The sequence below is a fragment of the Pholcus phalangioides genome, unplaced genomic scaffold, assembly GCF_987345545.1.
Source record: "Pholcus phalangioides strain wild (caught in Gottingen) unplaced genomic scaffold, Ppha-v1.0 ptg000039l_1, whole genome shotgun sequence".
NCBI lineage: Eukaryota > Metazoa > Arthropoda > Arachnida > Araneae > Pholcidae > Pholcus > Pholcus phalangioides.
In genome coordinates, this window is record NW_028301625.1 from 20287860 (window position 1) to 20307041 (window position 19182).

Genomic DNA, 19182 nt, shown 5'->3' on the forward strand with positions numbered 1-19182 from the left:
TCGTACTTCTGCCCGAACTGGGAAACGCGCGGTTTTTACGAGATAGAAACTGGTGGTCACACTAATTTGACTCAACTGTGTATTTTTGTACGAAAAGAAAGGGCTCGTTCCTTACTGGATATTGTGTACCAACTATTATTTTTCCATGAATAAGGTGGGGTATTAATATTAAAATCGTTGAGACTGAACTCATTTTTTTAAATAAGCAACCTTGAAAGAAAATGAATGGCTGCCCAGAATGAATTATTCCCTTATTCTCTAGACTTGGAGCCGTGAGAAAGAACAGGTTGCCCTAGAATTATTTATTATTTGAGCAGCAAGAGCCGTTTCCAAACCAAGAGAACAAAAAATTAATAGATAAAAGAATCAGGAAAGGGTGTACATTATAGCATACATATATAAAAAGAGTATTTAATATTCTTTTGATTAATGTTTTATGCGGAGAATGAGATCAGAACGGAAACAAAATGTTGGCATACTTTTATATTTCTTTTACAATTCTTACCCTAAATAATGAATTATTTATTTCTGCATAATTTGTGAATTTAATTTTCTGTCCGAAAATTTTCAAGTACAAAAATTGTCAGATTTTCCTCACTCTTATGTTAACCCTTCTACGATGATGGACGAAATATTTCGTCCAAACGCCAGTTGAATAGATTCAATCCAGTTCCCTGTCTTTTCTTTCCCCCCCCCCCCCTCTCTCTCATCACCAATTTTTTCCCCCTAACATTTTTTCTATATTCCTGTAGTGATTTTTTCCCCCACACATAATGTATATCCCCACTATTATACAGGGTGACTCCAAATTCAAAAGTCAATGCCACCAGATAAGTCGCCATCTGGTGGCATTGTCAGCAGTTGTGAGCTTTGGCCCGAGTTAGGTCCGACCGTCCATGTACTGTCCCTTTCAGTGCACGCGAGCTGCAAGGAAAGATTGAGATATTCGTTGCCTCTGTAGTTTAGGGCGTTCGCCCGGAAAGTGAAAGGACGTGGGTTCGATTCTCGCAGGGGCAGTTGAATTTCCTCTCTTTCCAAAATATATCTATCTTTGCATCAGCCAGCTGTTAAAAACCTTTGTATGGATAACGGAGAGTGACATCATATCCTCGGATATTGTAATGTAGTAAGCCTTCTTGTGCAACATGGGTAACACAAATTATACCATAAGTTATTATACCGCTTGATTATTGTTCGACGCAGCATAACCTCGATGGTCCTTTCCTCAATAAAAAGCAAAACTCCTCATTGCGATTTGCAGTAGTCCTTTATTACCACGACCTTCAGCAATATTAGCTAAAATTAAGAAATTTGTCGTAAATTGCAGTTTCACAAGATTCATTGAAAGACTGGTTATTGGGGAGATGAAGATTACAAGGAAGAAAATTCATCACTGCCCCCACGAGGACGCAGTACTAGATGTATTGGATGAACTGGGTTATGGATAACGCGCCACGCCTTATAGCGCACTTGCCCGGTATGCAAGGGGGGGGGGGGTTCGATTCCCGGAGGAGACAAATCACTTTTCTTTCCAAATATCAGTTTCGGCATAACATCCAGAAAATTCAATTTCTTAGTTAATTTCAATTATTTAAAATTGAATTTAGACATTTCAAATTTAATTACCGTAATAATAACATAGTAAATCGCACGTGTTGCAGATTTGTTCACTAAACATTTCTAGCGATAATCGTGGTTGACCCTAAATCAGAGGGGGTGGGGGAGTTGCTTTTTATCGGGACTGAAGTCTAACACAGGGGTCTAGCATAGGAGTGAGAAGAGTAAGAAAAAAGAAAACGAAAAAATTAAAAAGAAAAAGATATTGTAACGCACCACGCCTTATAGCGCACTTGCCCGGTATGCAAGGGGGGTTCGATTCCCCGTCACAGATGTGACGAGCCGGAATAAAACCTGTAACCTCTGAATTGCGAGTCCTATGCTCTATGGGGCCATTCAAGTATTAAGCCAGTAGATTTTTAGCCATTTTTGATCCCCGTTTCCCCCACTTGTTAGAAAAAGACAGTAAATCTCTGAGCCTTCCTCCTTTGGCCAGCACTGCCCCCCTAACCCCACCGTCACCACAGTGGTGGTCGGCTGAAGTTGGTGTACTGTGGTTCCCAACTTCGAGGTGCAAATGCGAGCCGATCTCCCCATTAAAAAGTCTCGCCACAGAGAGCAACAGGCCTACAACGATAAATCCTTCAAACATTACACCTCACTCATAGTTAGAAAAACTGGTGGCAGATGGCAGCACTACACATAACAAGCATTACACAGAAACAAACTTCACGCCAGGTTTCATTACACGTACACGCACATTCCAACATGTAATAATTCGTTAGAGGTTCCGCAGAGGAATATGGACGAAGTGCATGTCTGGTTTAGTAGTAGCCATGTCCCCTACCTTCTAATGCACATTGGGATCAGAGACGTACACTGGGGGGGGGGGGCAGCGCACGAGTCTTCCCTATGCCCCCCACCCCCCAGACGATCAAAAATTTATTTTTTGATGCGAAAAAAATATTTAATAAAAATAAATAAAATACCGGAAGAAAATACTTCAAACCCCCCGCTTCCCCCTTGTCATCAGTAGTCAGCAAATCCGAAACCCCTCCTCTCCATCGATGCTGACGTAATACTTTAATGACCCCCCCCCCATTGACTGCACTGGAACCGGTTGCCAATTTGCGTTTTTATTAAATATATTAATAGCGCGAATAAGTCACGAGAGAGAGGAGCTTGCTACGCGCTTTCGCTTTAGGATATTCATTGCTCCGTGGTCCGATCCATATCCGCTACCACTCCCCCACCCAACTTTATTTTCTTACACTGTCCCGAATGTCTGACGCTCTACCCACCACCACCCCATCTGCTTCTCGGGACTTCATCACACAATCAGTTATTCTACGGGCCCGGTTTCGAGAGGGAAAAGAGAGGTTTTTCTTTTTTCGTGATGAACTCACCAACTTTTACTCTTATGTCCCTTTCACTGTTACGTCACTATAGAAGTTGCACTTCAATAAAATTCCACTGGCCACCGCTATACAGCCACGAGAATGTAACCCTGACCTAGGGCCGTCTTAAGAGCACCGTGAGCCCCGGGCCAAATGATTTTTCTGAGACTCTACCAGGCATATACATGCATGCTCCTCAAAAATTTCAACTACAGTCGAATCCCATTATAACGAACTCCTAGACACCGGAGAAATCACTTCGTTATAACGAAATTTCGTTGTAAAGGAATTCCAGGTTTTTGCATTGTTCCTATGTAAACATATCTGGGGATAAGAAAAGTGTTCGTTAAAACGAGATTTTCGCTATAACGGTATTCGCCTGTGTATCTCATTTTTTTGGGGCTCCTTTTTTCTTGGGGACTTTTGGTCGTGCCTGGGTGAGCCCATGCCTTAAGGCGGCACTGCCCTTTTCACAGAAATAGCAGGGCGTCGTAGCAATCAAACGACCTCACAGAAACGGAATTATATTAGATGGGATCCTACAGTTGTGGGGCTAATCGAAGACATGATTTATGCTCCAGTGACAGTACGCATCGCAAAGATCTGGTTTTGAACTCCGCTGGCGGCACAGTGGTGGTCGGCTGAAGTTAATTTTCTGTGGTTCTCAAACTCCGAAGAGCAAATGCTGAGCCATTCTCCCTTTTGAAAAAATCTTGCCACAGCGACCAACAGAGTTTATACCATTTATTTCGACACATCGGAATTTTCATTCATTGCCAGTTCCGTCTTCAAAGGGTAGATGACAGCACCAAAACACATGCACGAAAATTACATAAATTCACAGTTAGTGTCCACAATAATCAATTCTGACACAGCCACCTTTTTGGAAGTGAAATGGTAGTAAAGTACCCCTGTAGCTAAGACCAGGACGGTGTACGGTTGGAAAGTAAGCGACAATACTACGTATATGCTAGGTCTGTTAAACTGAATTTTGGCGCACTTAGAGTGGCCATAGCACACCCGTGTTTTATGGTACTTTCCCACATTTTTCCGTAATTTTGGCTGTCTTGATTTTTTTGACGAAAACGTTCTTTTTTTTATTCCACGAATTTTCAACCATTTACTTGAATTTGTAATCTTAACAGCAATCTGGATGAAGATAATTTTCATTACATATAAATTAAAATACGCTCATCGCCCCCACATCCTGCTGCAGGGCCTCTCTAGGCTGGGATCTTTGATGGGCCCAGTCCAGACTTTCCACGGGCCTCACTCTATAGTAAATTTATAGCGGTTTTTTTTTATATTTTTTAAATTTTTCATAAAAACAAAAAATGATAATAATCGTCTTGGGGCCCTCCCAGGACTGTAGCTTTATCAGTCTCACCCATGTGAGGACCATGTGTGAATACGCCAGCTATGTAGCCAGTGCTGTGGAAAAAACTCATATATTTATCATGTTCTTCGTTTTCTCTCAAAACACATTTTGGCTCACTGCGATTTGCAATAAATATCCTACAATTTCTATTTACTGACAATCAGCAATTTTAACCACAATTGGCAAATTTTCTGACGTAAATTAGCAATGTCCGTATGTAGTAGTACTATCTATGTAATTCCTGTATTTTTCCAAGTATGGTGAACCTACCGCAAGTGTGCTCAACCTTTTGAAGAGTGCGTTCCACTTCATTGGTTTGAAAACGTGTCGCAGGCCACATTAGTGATCTGTAAATGTGCCGCGGATCATTTAAGTGGTCTGGAAATGTATTGCGGGACGATTAAATGGTCTAGGAATGTGTTGCGGGTCACTTGAGCGGATCAAGGAACATGTCGTAGGTCGCTTAAGTGATTTGTAAATGTGCCGGGGGCACTTGAGTAATCTGCGAATGTGCCACAGATCATTAAAACGATCTGGAAATGTGCCGTGGGTCACTTAAGTGAGGTAAGAATATGTCTCGAACCACTTAAGTTATCTAGAACAGTGCCAAGGTCACTTAAGGAATCTTGCTATGTGTTGCCTCATTTTTAAAAACTTAAGTTTCAGGTTGCGGGCCACATCGGATGACTCCGAGGGCCACATTTGGGAGGTAGATCATAGGGTGAGTAAGTATGGCCTTGCGTGTGCTATTTAGGGCTGATTAAACTGAACGACTGGGGAAAGATAGCGACACGTTAGTCAAGATTTGACTCCAGACCTGCACTGCTGAAGATTAGAGTGCAATTCAGATTAGGCGGTAGAATTGTCGTTTTAAGAGATGATTGCAAATTATTATGATGAGTTCTTTCGGTGGCACCTAATGGTATAAGTAATGGATTTTTTTAATATTACTTCTAAGTAACCTGGTGAGAGACGAATGAATGACGAACTATCATTAGTATCAAAAATGCTCATTTTGGTCGTATGGAAAAGCTACTGAAGAACGCGTTAAATCATGTCAAAAATTAACAGAGACATCAGGAAAACAGGTGGTGAAAAAACGTATGCATATTCATTAGGGCTTATGTGGAAAAACGACAAATAAAAAGGTTAATAACGCCATCAGAGGTTGGTCGTTGACCTTTCGGAATCCATATAATGATTTCTAAACCAGTAATGATGATGACGCTTTTTACAGCTTGATAGTAGGAGACAAGTAACTAAATTTTAGCACTTTTTTAGTTCAATCGCGATATTTATATACAGGGAGTCCATTCTTACCGATATCCCAATACTGTCAGTCTTTTAAAGGCAACTTCCAATTACAAAAATATTTCAAATCATGTCACGTATCATCTATAGCAATGTTCTTCAACATCTGGTCCACGGACCGCTGTCGGTCCGCAAACAATTTCGCCCTATTGTGTGTGTAGCAGATATATAATTTAAAATTAAAAAAAAGGGTTCTGTCTATATAAATTTGTTTTTATTTCTGTTTTTGCCGTCACACAGCCGGTCCTCAAATTATTTTTCCTATTTATTCATCTTTTACTGGTCCGTAAATTATTTCGCCTATATATTTATTTATTTGTGTATTATTACGTAAATTATTTACGTATTATTTGCGTAAATTATTCCTCCAATCTGTTTATCTTTCACACACCGGTCCACAAATTATATTTTCCTTAATTATTTTTTTTTCAGAGAAGAGAGCGAGTTCTAACAGATTTTATTTTGTATTTATTTATTTTTTGTTGATACGCAAATTATTTTCCGTGTTTATTTTTTGCCTGTCCGCATTTTTTTAATCCAATTTTTTTCTGGTCCGCAAATTGTTCATATAATTTTTGCTGGTCCACAAATTATTTATCGCATTTTTGCCGGTCCGTGAAATTGCTTTACTGTTTTTACCGGTCCACTGGAGTAAAAACGTTGAAGAATCCTGAGATGTAGGCGTTTTTTAATACGCTCCTCGTGTCCTGTATTATTAGTAGAAAATACTTCATTCACTGACATGCGAAACAAATAAAAAAACGTTCTATGACCAAAGCTGACCGAGTTATAGCTAATTGAAGCTGTATCTTTTTTGATGAGAAATAAGGGTCTTACACAAAATTATTTCAGACAGAAATATTTTCACTAATTTAATTTATTTAACACCTTAGCAGCTCTCAATGTTATGTCATTAAATAAAATCGCAAAAAAATTATATTGGTTCCTAGATATAAATTATTAAACGGCCCCTTAACTTTTTAACCGGTATAGCAGAATTCACTAAACCCTTATAAAATGCCATACTTTAGCTACAAAATAATTTAGCCATAATTATACCATAGCTTTACGAAATATCTGAGCTTTCAATTGTTAAAATAAAAGGCTTTTAAAGAAGGCGAGATATCTCGTCAGTACCGGTGAGAGGGTTGAAACCTGACAAATACATCATCTATAGCGGTCATTTAAGTAAAAAATATTCTTTCTGAAAAAAGGTTTTGATAAAAAAAAATTCACGCAGACATTTCAAACGAAAGCAAAACATATTCTTTAAAGAGGAAAACTAACCGAATAGTAGAGAATATTGCATTTTATGAATATTAGGCATTTTCTCATCAGAAAATGGCACGTCTGTAAGGAGCCGTAAAAATATATTTCTAATAACAAAAACAAAATTTTAATTTAATAATCATACATTTAGAATTATTTTACTTTCGAAAATGAATTGGTTCAAATTATTAGTTTCTGAAAGAATTGTGTATGAATTCTCTTATCAAAACAATCGTACCTTTAATTGCCTATAAATTGGTCAGTTTTGGTCGTAAAAGGATGATTTTTTTTGTTTCTCATTCTTAAAATACAGATATCCTGTAGATGTCGATGATCTTGTAATATCACCTTATATGATTTTTTCTGCAAAATCAAATTGTCGCCAAAATCTGTAAAAGTCAATTCCGAATTTTCATCGAATATCTACTTAGACAAACGTTGATATTTTGCTATATATTTTTTAGGTTATGAACCAAAATCTAAGGTCTATCACTATTTTATAGACGATATGTAGAATGCAATTTCAGAAAATTCACACGTACATTAACAGATTTGAGTGTAACTTATGTGCATACCATACAATCCTTTAAATTTTGGACCATAACCTGCACCATTACTTTTTCAATGTACTGTGAGAATAACACAACATTACATTCGTGAAATTGTTTGCAATCGTGTTTGGAATATTACATGAATTTTGCTCAAAATACAAGTATGACATAAAAATTACATTTTCATCGAAAATGACAAAGGTAATCCAAAATTTACTATTGTTTTCACCATTTTGGGACACATTTTATCGAAAAACGTTATTAAAGTTCACTCCAGTACACTTTTATAGAAAAATGTAGTTGGATACCTTAATTCAATTTGAAAATGAAGTTGTCGCTTTTGTTTTGCAACTGTGGCATCGACCAAAGACAAGAGCTACCCATAATAGTTTTATAGTGGAAAAAAGGGGGCTGTATATATTTTTTTTGGACACAGGACTAGAACAACAGACTAGTCACATGACACACGTGCTATCGCTTACGTCACTTCCCTCATCAGCGGTACACAAACTATTAATGCATCTACCTATAGCGTCTAAAGATACGCACGGGCTCATCAAGCGATAATGCTGACGGCAGTGTGCTCGGTAATGGTGGGTATGATGGCTACGCATTCGATGTAGTTATACATAAGCTATTCTACACTTAAACTTAATTTCTTAAATTTTTCGATCTATTATTTTCTGTGTTAAATATTGGTACGTAGACGTCTACTAGATATTCTCGTCTTTGTAAAGTAAGTGAAATTTCAATTTTTTTTTTACGATTTCCGACGCATCGTCGACCGTTACCAGGATAACACCTTCTGTAGCAGAAAGCCTCCGCGCGAAGCTCGTGACTGAAGTCGCCCATTTATATGTATATATATCTCACCTATATTTATATACATATCACCTAGTCATTGGATATACTGCAAAAAAGGTAAAGATTTAGCATACGTCAGCCTGCTGTATTCAATGGTTACAGGTGAAATGGACGACTTAAGTGACGTCAAAGCTTCGTGCGGAGACCTTCTGCTATAGATGGTGTTGACAGAGGCGTATTTAGCGGGGTTTTTTTTGCCTGTTGGCTATACAAATTTTGCTTTTATAGAAACTTTTATAGTGTAATCCCGACCTTAGTGATGAGCGCCCTAGTATATATTTCTAGGCTTCCTACATCTATCTGCCTAACGGTTAGCAGTTATATGGTCCGTGTCTTCAACTGTTACTATTTTACACACAGCATCTGGAAACTATACTTCTTTATGAATAACTATTACACTAATTTCTCCCATATAAATTTTTTCAGTAAAATAATTACCTCTATAAAAAAAACTATTCGCTCATCATTTATAATTTTTTTTTGTTTGGTGTTTTGTGCAGAAATAGAACAGATTCATACGTTTTAGCATTAGAGGAACATATGCACCCATCCTTAATCACTGATCAATTTATACGTTACGTGAGTCATGCTTACCCTACGTTTACCTCACGAAATATGCCAAAAAATGATGAAAGCAAACAAGTTTTTTTTCCTTGTTTGTGCCATTTCGGCTAGTCATCCGTTTACTTCGATATTAGCTCATTCTACGGACATGGATAAAAATTCTATTGTTTTCCTAAACATTTTTTTTTTTTCTCGCAAGGACACACAAAAAAAAAATGGCGGAATAAATAAAAATCGTTGATTCACTTTTCTTTCACAGACGAGATTCATCATATCTGGTATTTTCAGTTTCTTGCGATCAGCATCACGATGTCACTAGCTAGCTATCAGACGTCCATGATTTTTAAATCGCGAATATAAAAATCTCGAAATCTCATTTCTTCGAGCATTAAGGTTTTGAGGTCAAGGACCCGGAGACAGTTCAACCAAAAATATGCGATCATCACTTGAAGAAGGTCAAAGGCGGCTTAAAATGTCAGACGAAGGACAATGGACACACGGAACACACACGTATTCACGTGCACACCTATCCAAATTCTTTCATGCAAAAGAGAAGGGGGGGGGGAGAGAAACAATAAAAAACCGTCTGTTTGGATTTAAATTACACATTTGAATTCCCGGTTGACATTCCATTCATTCCATCTCACAGTGGAATTTCCAGTCTAATGCCATGGTATTGTTTAATGTATGAAAAAATAACGTAAATAATTTTCGAAATTGGTTTTATGTATGTCGCATTGATGAGCATTTTCTAGACTTCTTTGAAATTATATGACTGGTGTTTTTTTTGTTTTTTTTTTTGGAAAAAATATATACTGTAGGGCGGGTAAAAATGTACTTACCATCGGCATATTCGGGTGGTAAATATCTAATCATGGCGGAACGGGCGCTACCCCACGAAGGATGCTCTAGATTGTTACACATGCCTGTCAATGTCCTGTATCTGCTGAGTTCACATTTCACGGGTTTTAGAAATGTAGGGCATATCTCCTTTATGGAAGTCTTACTTGTATCGATTCTTGGAAGAGCGTGAACGATTGTGTCACGAGATAAAGAGAATCTGTTGAAAACAAAAAAATATATATATTTCTGTTAATAATAGCAGAAATGTGAAAAAAAAAATATCTCAATGGAAATTCTAAGGGCCGTATTCACCGACATGTTTTAAACTGTAGTCACAATTTTTGGATAAGAGATCAGCGTAGATCGGTTAAAAACCTACATTTAACCAATTCGTCTCGATCTCTTGTCAAAAAATTGTGACTACAGTTTAAACCATGTCGGTAAATACGGCCCTAACTATCATTGCTGAGAGACATTGTGTAGGTTGAAAAGTCCGTTTCACAGTTGGAATAATTCGTGAACCGTTGGTTATAAAAACTTATGTTCAATTAGAAAAAGTATTCGAATAACGTTCCCACATTTTATAAATATACCATTTATTTCACTATAGGAATCATATATTTACCGAGATACAAAATTTAATATTTCACACGGTCCCCCCTTCTTTCTAACTTCTAATCTGTTTCTCTGTCTCTCTTGAGTCCAACGGAAAAAAAATGCCACGTTTCTAAGTATAATATCAGCTGAGATATCTAAAGTCAAAAATTTCTGAAAGTGAGAGAAAGACTTATAAGCTTATACAAGATTCCTCGAAAAGACTGGCTATATTTTGGAGATGACGATTTTAAGGAAGAAAACTCGACTCTACCTCCACGGGGACTCGAACCCTCAGTCTCTCGTTTGCCGGACGAGTGCTCTACCCCTAAGCTATGGAAACAGGTAGAATACTTCTCCCTTGGATCGTATATATATATATGTTGAATGGCTTCGACATGGACAGCGGCCGCAATCAACTAATAGCTCTTGAATGGCATAGGCCACCAAATGACAACATATATAGCGAGAGAGATGAATTTTCTTCCTTAAAATCCTCATCTCCAAAATATAACCAAGCCTTCGAGGAATCTTGTATCAACAAGTGGAGAGGACATCTCAACATATATGGGATATAAGCCTGTTCAATGTTGTGAATATGCAGTTCCTTATCTCATTTTCAACAATTCTTGAATTCAAAAAATAACTCGGCTAATGTTGCACTTAGAAACATGTACATACTTTTTGTTTCATTCAGGAGAGGCAGAGTAACAACTTTCTAAATGGAAGTTGGAAGATAAGGGGGGGTCATATAAATTTTTTTTTATCTCGGTACATATATAGCTTCTAGTAAAATAAATGATAAGTTTTTATAACCGAAGGCTCAAGAGTTGTTTGAGCTGAAACGGACTCACGTTTTCACTCCGCGCCAGTAAAATGAATTTCACGAACTGTCATTTTGTTTTAGAAAAAATTTCTGAATCAACTTATATATCTGTCTGGCTAATCACAATCATGCGATGGCCTGGGTACGAACTCTCGGACCTGTTGAGCCAGAAAATTTTGCTGCAATTTATCAGGCAATATCTACAGGGTGGGCAGAAAGTCCGTAGAAACTTTAAAAATGCATAAAAACCGGAAAAATAACGGAAATAAAAAACGGTTTTTGCAGGGTCAGCATCGCTAGGTCACGAGAATTTTTTTAAGACATGGAAAAAAATTAAAAAACAGCCGGTAGGTGACGCTGACGTACACAAATCAAAGAAAAGTGTATCGACCCGGTCCATCTAATCTGTCGAAACTGAAAGATGCGATCCGCCGAGAGGTGTCATGTATACATCCGTACCTGCTGCACTCTGCCGTTGCTGGATTTGTGACTCGCCTGCAATGTGTTATACCCTTTGGCGGTGGGCATGTGGAACATATACTGCTATAATAAACGATTTGGAGGCAAACACCACCCCTTCGGCTGTTTTTTGAGGGGTTTTTTCTTGTCTTAAAGAATTTCCCGTGATCTAGCGATGCTAACCCTGCAAACCGTTATTTATTTCGGGTTTTTTTCCTGTTTTTATGAATTTTTAAAGTTTCTACAGACTTTTTGCCCACCCTGTATGTTAACTGAGACATAACTAGAGTCTAACTCGAATGTTACGATACCCTGTCAATGAATGGTAGTCCCCGCCGATTCGCATAGAGCAGCGGTTCTCGACCTTTTAGACTCGCGGAGCCTTTTTTTTTTTTTTTTTTTTTGGTATGTAACTTCAATGGCGGAGCCCCGTAGGCTCTTTTTTAAATATATATTATTATTTTGAATTAAATTTATACTGATTTATTTTATTTTACTCGAGCAACAGCGGAGGACCGGTTGAGAATCGCTGGCATAGAGAATAATGTGAATGAACTTCACTTTTTACGTCAAAAAATGTCCTAGAATATAATGACCAATTTTTCCAACATTTTTGTTTTATCTGATTTTCTAAAGAAGTTCTTAAATTTCAGCTCAATACATTGATAAAATATTTGGCTCTTTCCTATTAATAACTAAGGCAATGAAAAATTAATTAACTGTTCTAGTTATGAAATTTATTTTTATTTTAAAACATTTTACAATCAATTCAGAATTTATTACGTGTTTGTCGATTCATTATTTGCTGAATTTCCATAAGCCGGTGGATTCTTTAGTGGTATGTGTTTTTTTACGATCCTATTTCATCCATGCATTCATGATCCCTTTCATCTTTCGTTTGAGGGGAATCACTTCCGAGCCTTATACAGAGTGTTTCAAATAGGACTCCCTAACTTTGACATGACATTTGGTACTTGGAAATAGTAAGAAGTACGTTTCATGGGCAGGCCTGAAATTTCAAATACACAAATTTTCAAAATTGTATGTAATTTTAACTAATGGACGCACAGTCTAAAGTAGAATACTATTCTAAATAGCGCACAGTAATTTTATTTAACTGCTTCTTTGTGTGGGGCCATTTGAGTCATTGTTTACAGAGTAATACTTTAAGACTAGAGATGGCGCTGCGAGCGAGACAAACACGCGTCGTGCAAAAATTGAGGAAAAGAAAAAAGTTGGCGCGAGATTGATCAGGCCGATGGTCCGTGTGTGCATGTTGCGTTTGTCTTTTATGTTTACCCTTGTTGAATACATGTTTAATTGTCATGTTTATCCTGTATTAAATGTTGTATTTGTTTACCACATGATGCCTCGTCCGTTTTTGTCAAATTTGTCACGAACAGCAAACGTCCTCAAACGCTGTATCAACAGTTTATTTGTGAGTCATTGCTAGGCAAGATGAACATTTCGAATCCACCACAATGCCATTCGAACCATGTTTGCGAAGCCCAGCGTCAATGACGGAGCCGGATGATCTAATGTCTATGCACATATATGAATTGGCATCATTATCATGCTCCCCCAGCCTTTCATGTCTATCTCCGCCTATGTTATGAAGAACAATATCGCCCACTGTTTAAAGGACATTACACCGAGACAGCGGTGTCATCTATTAACCAAAGTTGTAGCTGTATATTTAAGATTTCAGGCCTGTCAATTAAACGAACTACATGTTCATCTCTCTATCACTGTTTCCAAGTTATGTCATTTCAAAGGTAAGGGGAGTCCTTTCTGAAACACCCTGTATCTCATAGCAGAATCATAAAAACCGCAACCTTGGTTTTAACGACATAATATTTATGACACTATAAATGTCGCTATAACCAAGTTTGACTGTATAATTTTGTCAACGGTGACTGTGCAATTTATTTATTAATCTCCATATTCTTTTTGATGAGGATATTATACCTGATTTCATTACTTACCTATGCGCTAAAATTCTTGTGGTTTCCTGGATGATTTCAGCTGGAACAGCTATATGCTCAGACTCTGGGTACACTGATGACAGTTCGTATATTTCTTTTGGAACATCACCTGTTAAAGACATTAGCCTATAATGTTATAGCAAGTGTGGCAAATGGTATAAAAGGTCACAAAGTTGACTTTTTGAAAATTGTGGAACACATTGTTCTCAACAATAAAAAAATCGTTATCTTCAGTACCCCTCTGTACATACTCACTCTTTCTCATACTTTGGTGGGAATATATGTTCTGTTTTGAGTACAAAAAATACACTTACTTCACAGGATGATTCCATTTAGGTTTGCTCACTAAACGCAGTACAGCTTTGAAAACGATACACTTACTTTGTAAAGTAAAATACGGGAACGTTCGAAGTTAATTTAGTAGAAGTGAAGAATAATATAGTCATTTCCATAACTATATTATCTTTCAAAAACACACACGATAACGTAATGTAATACCTATTTTCGATCTGGCTTCATAAGTTGCTTGATTTATATCATCATACGTAATACAAATTTCTCCATAATCACCTGTCGCCGCTACTTTCAAACTGCAATGAGAAAAAATAAACAAAATAAAATTAATTTCAATGAATTTGGTAAGCTACAAACGATCTATATCATCAATTATTATGTTTAAATGGCACGAGGAAAAGAACTTTTTTTAATCATTTTCTCGTGTTTACAGAAACTGATGGTAGAATGGTAGATTATAAATTGCAAACATGGTCAAAAAAGTTGTCGAATTAACATGGGAAATTCAAAATTATTAAGGGAGTCTCCTACCTTTTAACATGGTGAAAAACTAATCATCATTTGATCATTTTTGTCGTACCACAGTCATTTTCTGCACACGAGGGCTAATTAGACCTACAATTTACAATTTATTGCCGATTTCGAACGGCAGGCTTGTTTTATTATGCTCATCGAGAGGTTGGTGCGCTAACCCCTCGATGGGGACTCCCTGCGGTCACATGTCGCCGTTGCTGTTGTGCCCCTGTGTCAGGAAAGTTTTTCTGACAAGGACGAACTGGGTATCGAACTCGCGACACCTCTAAACATCCTTTGGTACTTTGGGCGAGTATCTTATCGATCTGGGCTACCGCGTGCCTGGTGGAAAACCATGCTCCAGTAGAAATACATTTAAAATATTATTTAACCATTGATTTATTTAAAATTTAGTACACACATTTTTGATAAAAATTGTTTTTTCGGGTTCGAAGACCGTCGTCCGTTTGAGTTTGTTCTCAACGTTTCCCCAACACTAGTGGTTGGCATCTTCAGGAGAATTGATAAACTGGATCAAAGTCAAGTTTTCCGGAGTCTCAGGTTGTATTTATGCACATAAGAGGCTTGAACTACACTATTGTTTTGTGATTGGTCAACTGACCAATCACAAAACAATAGTGTAGTTGACTTTGATCTTGGAAAACTTGACCGGAAAACTTGACTTTGATCCAGTTTATCAATTCTCCTGAAGATGCCAACCACTAGTGTTGGGGAAACGTTGAGAACAAACTCAAACGGACGACGGTCTTCGAACCCGAAAAAACAATTTTTATCAAATGATGGCCGCGAAAACCTTATAAACTATTTACACACATTTTTGATTGCATATGCTATCCTATTCCAATAGAAAATGTTCTCCATATCTCTTTTTCTACAAATTTTCAAAAAACATGCATTATTAACCCCTTGCGTGCATAATAAATTAGCATGACCTCAATGTGATTGAATAAAAATTTATTCAAAATAAAACAAACTGTTCAGTTTATAAAATGACGGAAAAGATTTGAGACCCCTTCATGAATACTTAAATGAATATTCATGAATACTAAAAATTAAATACATTTTTTAGTTATTAAAAAATTGAATTTTAAATTTCATTTTAAATAAGATTGAGACAATGAAAAATCTGTTTTTTTTATCATTTTATGAAGCGAACAGGTTTCTTTAATTTTGAATCAATTTTTATTCAATTACATTGATGTCATGTTATTTGATCATACGTGCAAAGTATAAATAATGTTTTCCTTTTTTTTTGAAAATTTGCAAAAAAAATAATATTGGAGAAACTTTGTACTGCACATGATAGAATACACAATCAAATATATGTGTACCAAATTTAAAATAAATCAATAATTAAATAATATTTTAATGATATATTTCTACTAGGGCATAGTTTTTCACCATGTTAAAAGGTAGCACAGGCCCTTAAATAAAAATTCTTGCATCGAGAAGCCTTAAAAATTGAAGAAACTCATTTCAGCAAGTTTGAGTAAATGATGGGGGAAAAAATCTTAAACGGTTTGAAATTACAAACCCGAGTAACATGATAATAATTTTTTTAATTAGTGGTTTCAATGCATTTCATTTACATTTCGGTCACGTTACGTGAAAAAAGATGACTAAAAGTTGATTTCAGTTTTTTGGCAAAAAAAAAACTGGGTGAAAGGGAGAGGAAAGTTAATAACTTTTCTGAGAATTATGTCACGCTAATAGCCTATACCACCGTAGGAAGAAAGCTAGAGTTACAGCACGAACTAACATTTAAATGTTTTGCTTGTGGAATTTTTTTGTGTTTAAACGGGGGTGGGGGGATTTCCTACCTGGTAAAAAAATTTTATGCAGAAATATTGTTGAAAATATTATTTATTCATTAATTTACTTCAAATTTTCACCATGTATATTTGATTGTATATGATATCCTATGCTAGTACAAAAATTTTACAATTATCTCTAATAAATTTTTTACAAATTTTCAAAAAAGAAAACCACATTAAAAACATCTTACGCGCACGATAAAATAACATCACATTAATGAAATTGAATAAAAACCGATTAAAAATAAAGGAAACTGCTGAGTTCATACAATAACGAGAAAGATTTGAGGTCTACTCATAAATACTTGGATTATAAAAAAATTAAGAAATATTTTTGTAACCCAAGAAATTTTAATTTTTAAAAATATTGAAAAATTAAAAAAATATTTAAAAATTAAAAAAATATTTAAAAATTAAAAAATATTTAAAAATTAAAAAAATATTTAAAAATTAAAAAAATTATAATATATATAAATATATTATTAAATTATAAAAAAATTCTTAATTTTTTTTAAATTTTAAATTTTTTTAATTTAATTCTGTAAATATAAAATCGAGTCGATAAAATCCTAATCTTTTTTCGTCATTTTATGAACTGAACAGTTTTTCTTTAGTTTGAATCATTTTCTATTCAAATATATTCATTTCATGCAATTTCATCATACGCGCAAACTGTTTTTAATGGGTTTTTTTTTTGAAAAGATAGGTAAATTTTTGATAGCATACAGAATCAAATATGTGGTAAAACTTTGAGATAAATTAATGGATAAATAATATTTTTAATAATATTTCTGTATAAGAAAGTTTTTACCATGTTAAAAAAGGTAGGAAGCCCCTTAAATGAGAAGATACCGTCTGATGGGTAAAGAAAATTTTAAAGTAATTTCTATTCATATCACTTTCATAACGATGTTCACAGTGGGATAGAACTGCATGTTTGCTTCAATAACTTCCTCAAATCACCATAATATGCTAAGAAGTCAAAAACCAGAACAAGAACCTCATAACTTTCCAAACGTGCAGAATTTCGGACGTTCTTTTGTGAAACCATAAAACACTTAAAAATAACGCAAAAAAAATTTTTTTTAATTTTTTTGGGAGTTAATGCACGTAAATTTAACAAAACACGAATTTTTCAATTTTTGAATTTTTAAATTCAAATTTAAAAATTTTTGTCTATGCTCCAATTTTTGTTCTATCTAAACTAAAATTGTTTTTAATATTATATATTTAAATACGGTTACATAAAAGTTAAAGGAATTTGAATTGAATTAATCACAAAGGGGGGGGGGGAGGTATTATTATTCCCCCTCCCCCCAATTCTCTCCCCCCCCCACACAAAATTGGTTAATATTTTTGTCGACAGAAGGCGCTGCACGAAAGCTAATCGCTGGAATTATGCAAATCAGAGTCCCATGAAATGCAGGGTGTACGGTGTACGATTTACTGCTCATTACTGAATTTTACTGTTACTGGCACTTACATAAGATTTTCGTTATGTTGACGTTAATGGATAAAGCACTATTGGTGAAGTTGTTTCACCTCAGAATTTTTCAGACACGGAAGAGACTATGAAAAGAATCAGGTTCAATCATTCCTCTTCTTGCTTTCATGCAGTGTCCTCTATCGACAAAATTTGAAATACATTTTTTTCTGTACCAAAAATCCCCCCATCGTGAGAAAATTTTTTTGCAAACCGCATTTTCAAATATAATAATTCCTTCAATTTTTATGAATTTTAAACTATTTACCAATTTATGGGGCACCCTATATATAGTGATGGCATGCATGATTATTTTAAGGTTTTTCAAAAATGCTTTTTTCCCCAAAAAATGTCTTTTTGTGAAGATAAAGAATATTTTTCCGAACACTGTTCAAATGTCTTGAAACTTTGAATGCATTTCGACAGTGTGTATAACATACTCGAACGCGAGGATTTTTTATCGCAATGATTTCAAGCACACCACAAGATATTGATCAGTTTTTGTGTTTTTTGAAAAATTACAAGCTGTTAAAATTGATGTTTGAAAAAAAGCAACCAACCAATAACATTCTAAAAGCTCCTGGTAAATAATATAAAAATATTTACAAAATTCGAGGGTAAAAATTAAGTACTTAAAGTCAATAAGAGCAACTTTTAAGTGTTCCTTTAAACCATAGTTTCCCAAACTTTTTGTTCCATCGCCCCCTTCTTCAGAGAAATTTTTCTCTCATCGCCCCCCAACTCAAGCGAACCAATAGGATCCTATGTTATACCCGTGGTTTCTATCGCCCCCTTGGACCTTTCCATCGCCCACCAGGGGGCGATATTGCCCACTTTGGGAAACACTGCTTTAAACTAAACAGAAATCACAAACCCCCTCTAAAATGCCATTTTTGTTTATGAAGTAGGCTTTCTTCCAATTTTTAGCTGGTAGAAATTAAGAGGGAATTGGAAAACGTGTTCTGTTGAGAAATCAGCTTTCCAAAACGTCTGACCTTGCCACTGCTTAAATAAAAGGCTTTTAAGAGGGCGATACATCTCGTCCATGCCGGTGAGAGGGTTAAAGGTAGGTGATTTTTTCCCATAGAAAAGCATAAAAATCCAAGTTCATGGTCGCGTACGCCTTTAAAAATTAACTAAACGCTCAATTAACCACACACACAGTAATAAAAAAAAATATCTTATATCACCCTTGTATAAAAAGGAAGCTATTTTACCCTAAAACTTAGAATTATGAATTGTCAGAAAGATGCCATTAAAAACCTGGATTCAAGTTTGTAAAAGAAAAAATTGAGGAGAAGACGTAAAAATAACTCTCTTAAAATTTAAATTTTTGTGAATCGTAGAAACTTTCTTAATGCTAATTAAAATTCTTTACGAATAATTCAGCTTTCAACTGGAGAAATTCAACAATGGATACAGAAATTATCTGTTACTATAACTTGAGGAAACTGTAAAT

General features: G+C 35.7%; 1 protein-coding gene across 2 annotated transcripts in view; it reads right to left on the bottom strand.

Annotated features, from left to right (window-relative positions):
- LOC149065669 (salivary peroxidase/catechol oxidase-like) overlaps positions 1 to 19182 on the bottom strand; it is a 151837-nt gene that overhangs the window by 44829 nt on the left and 87826 nt on the right. For both annotated transcript variants that reach the window (XM_089253858.1, XM_089253859.1), the window contains exons 3-5: positions 14097 to 14188; positions 13599 to 13707; positions 9734 to 9951 (exon numbers count right to left, since the gene is read on the bottom strand). In XM_089253858.1, coding sequence (XP_089109984.1) covers positions 9734 to 9951; positions 13599 to 13707; positions 14097 to 14188 — 419 coding nt within the window. The remainder of the gene's footprint in view (positions 1 to 9733; positions 9952 to 13598; positions 13708 to 14096; positions 14189 to 19182) is intronic.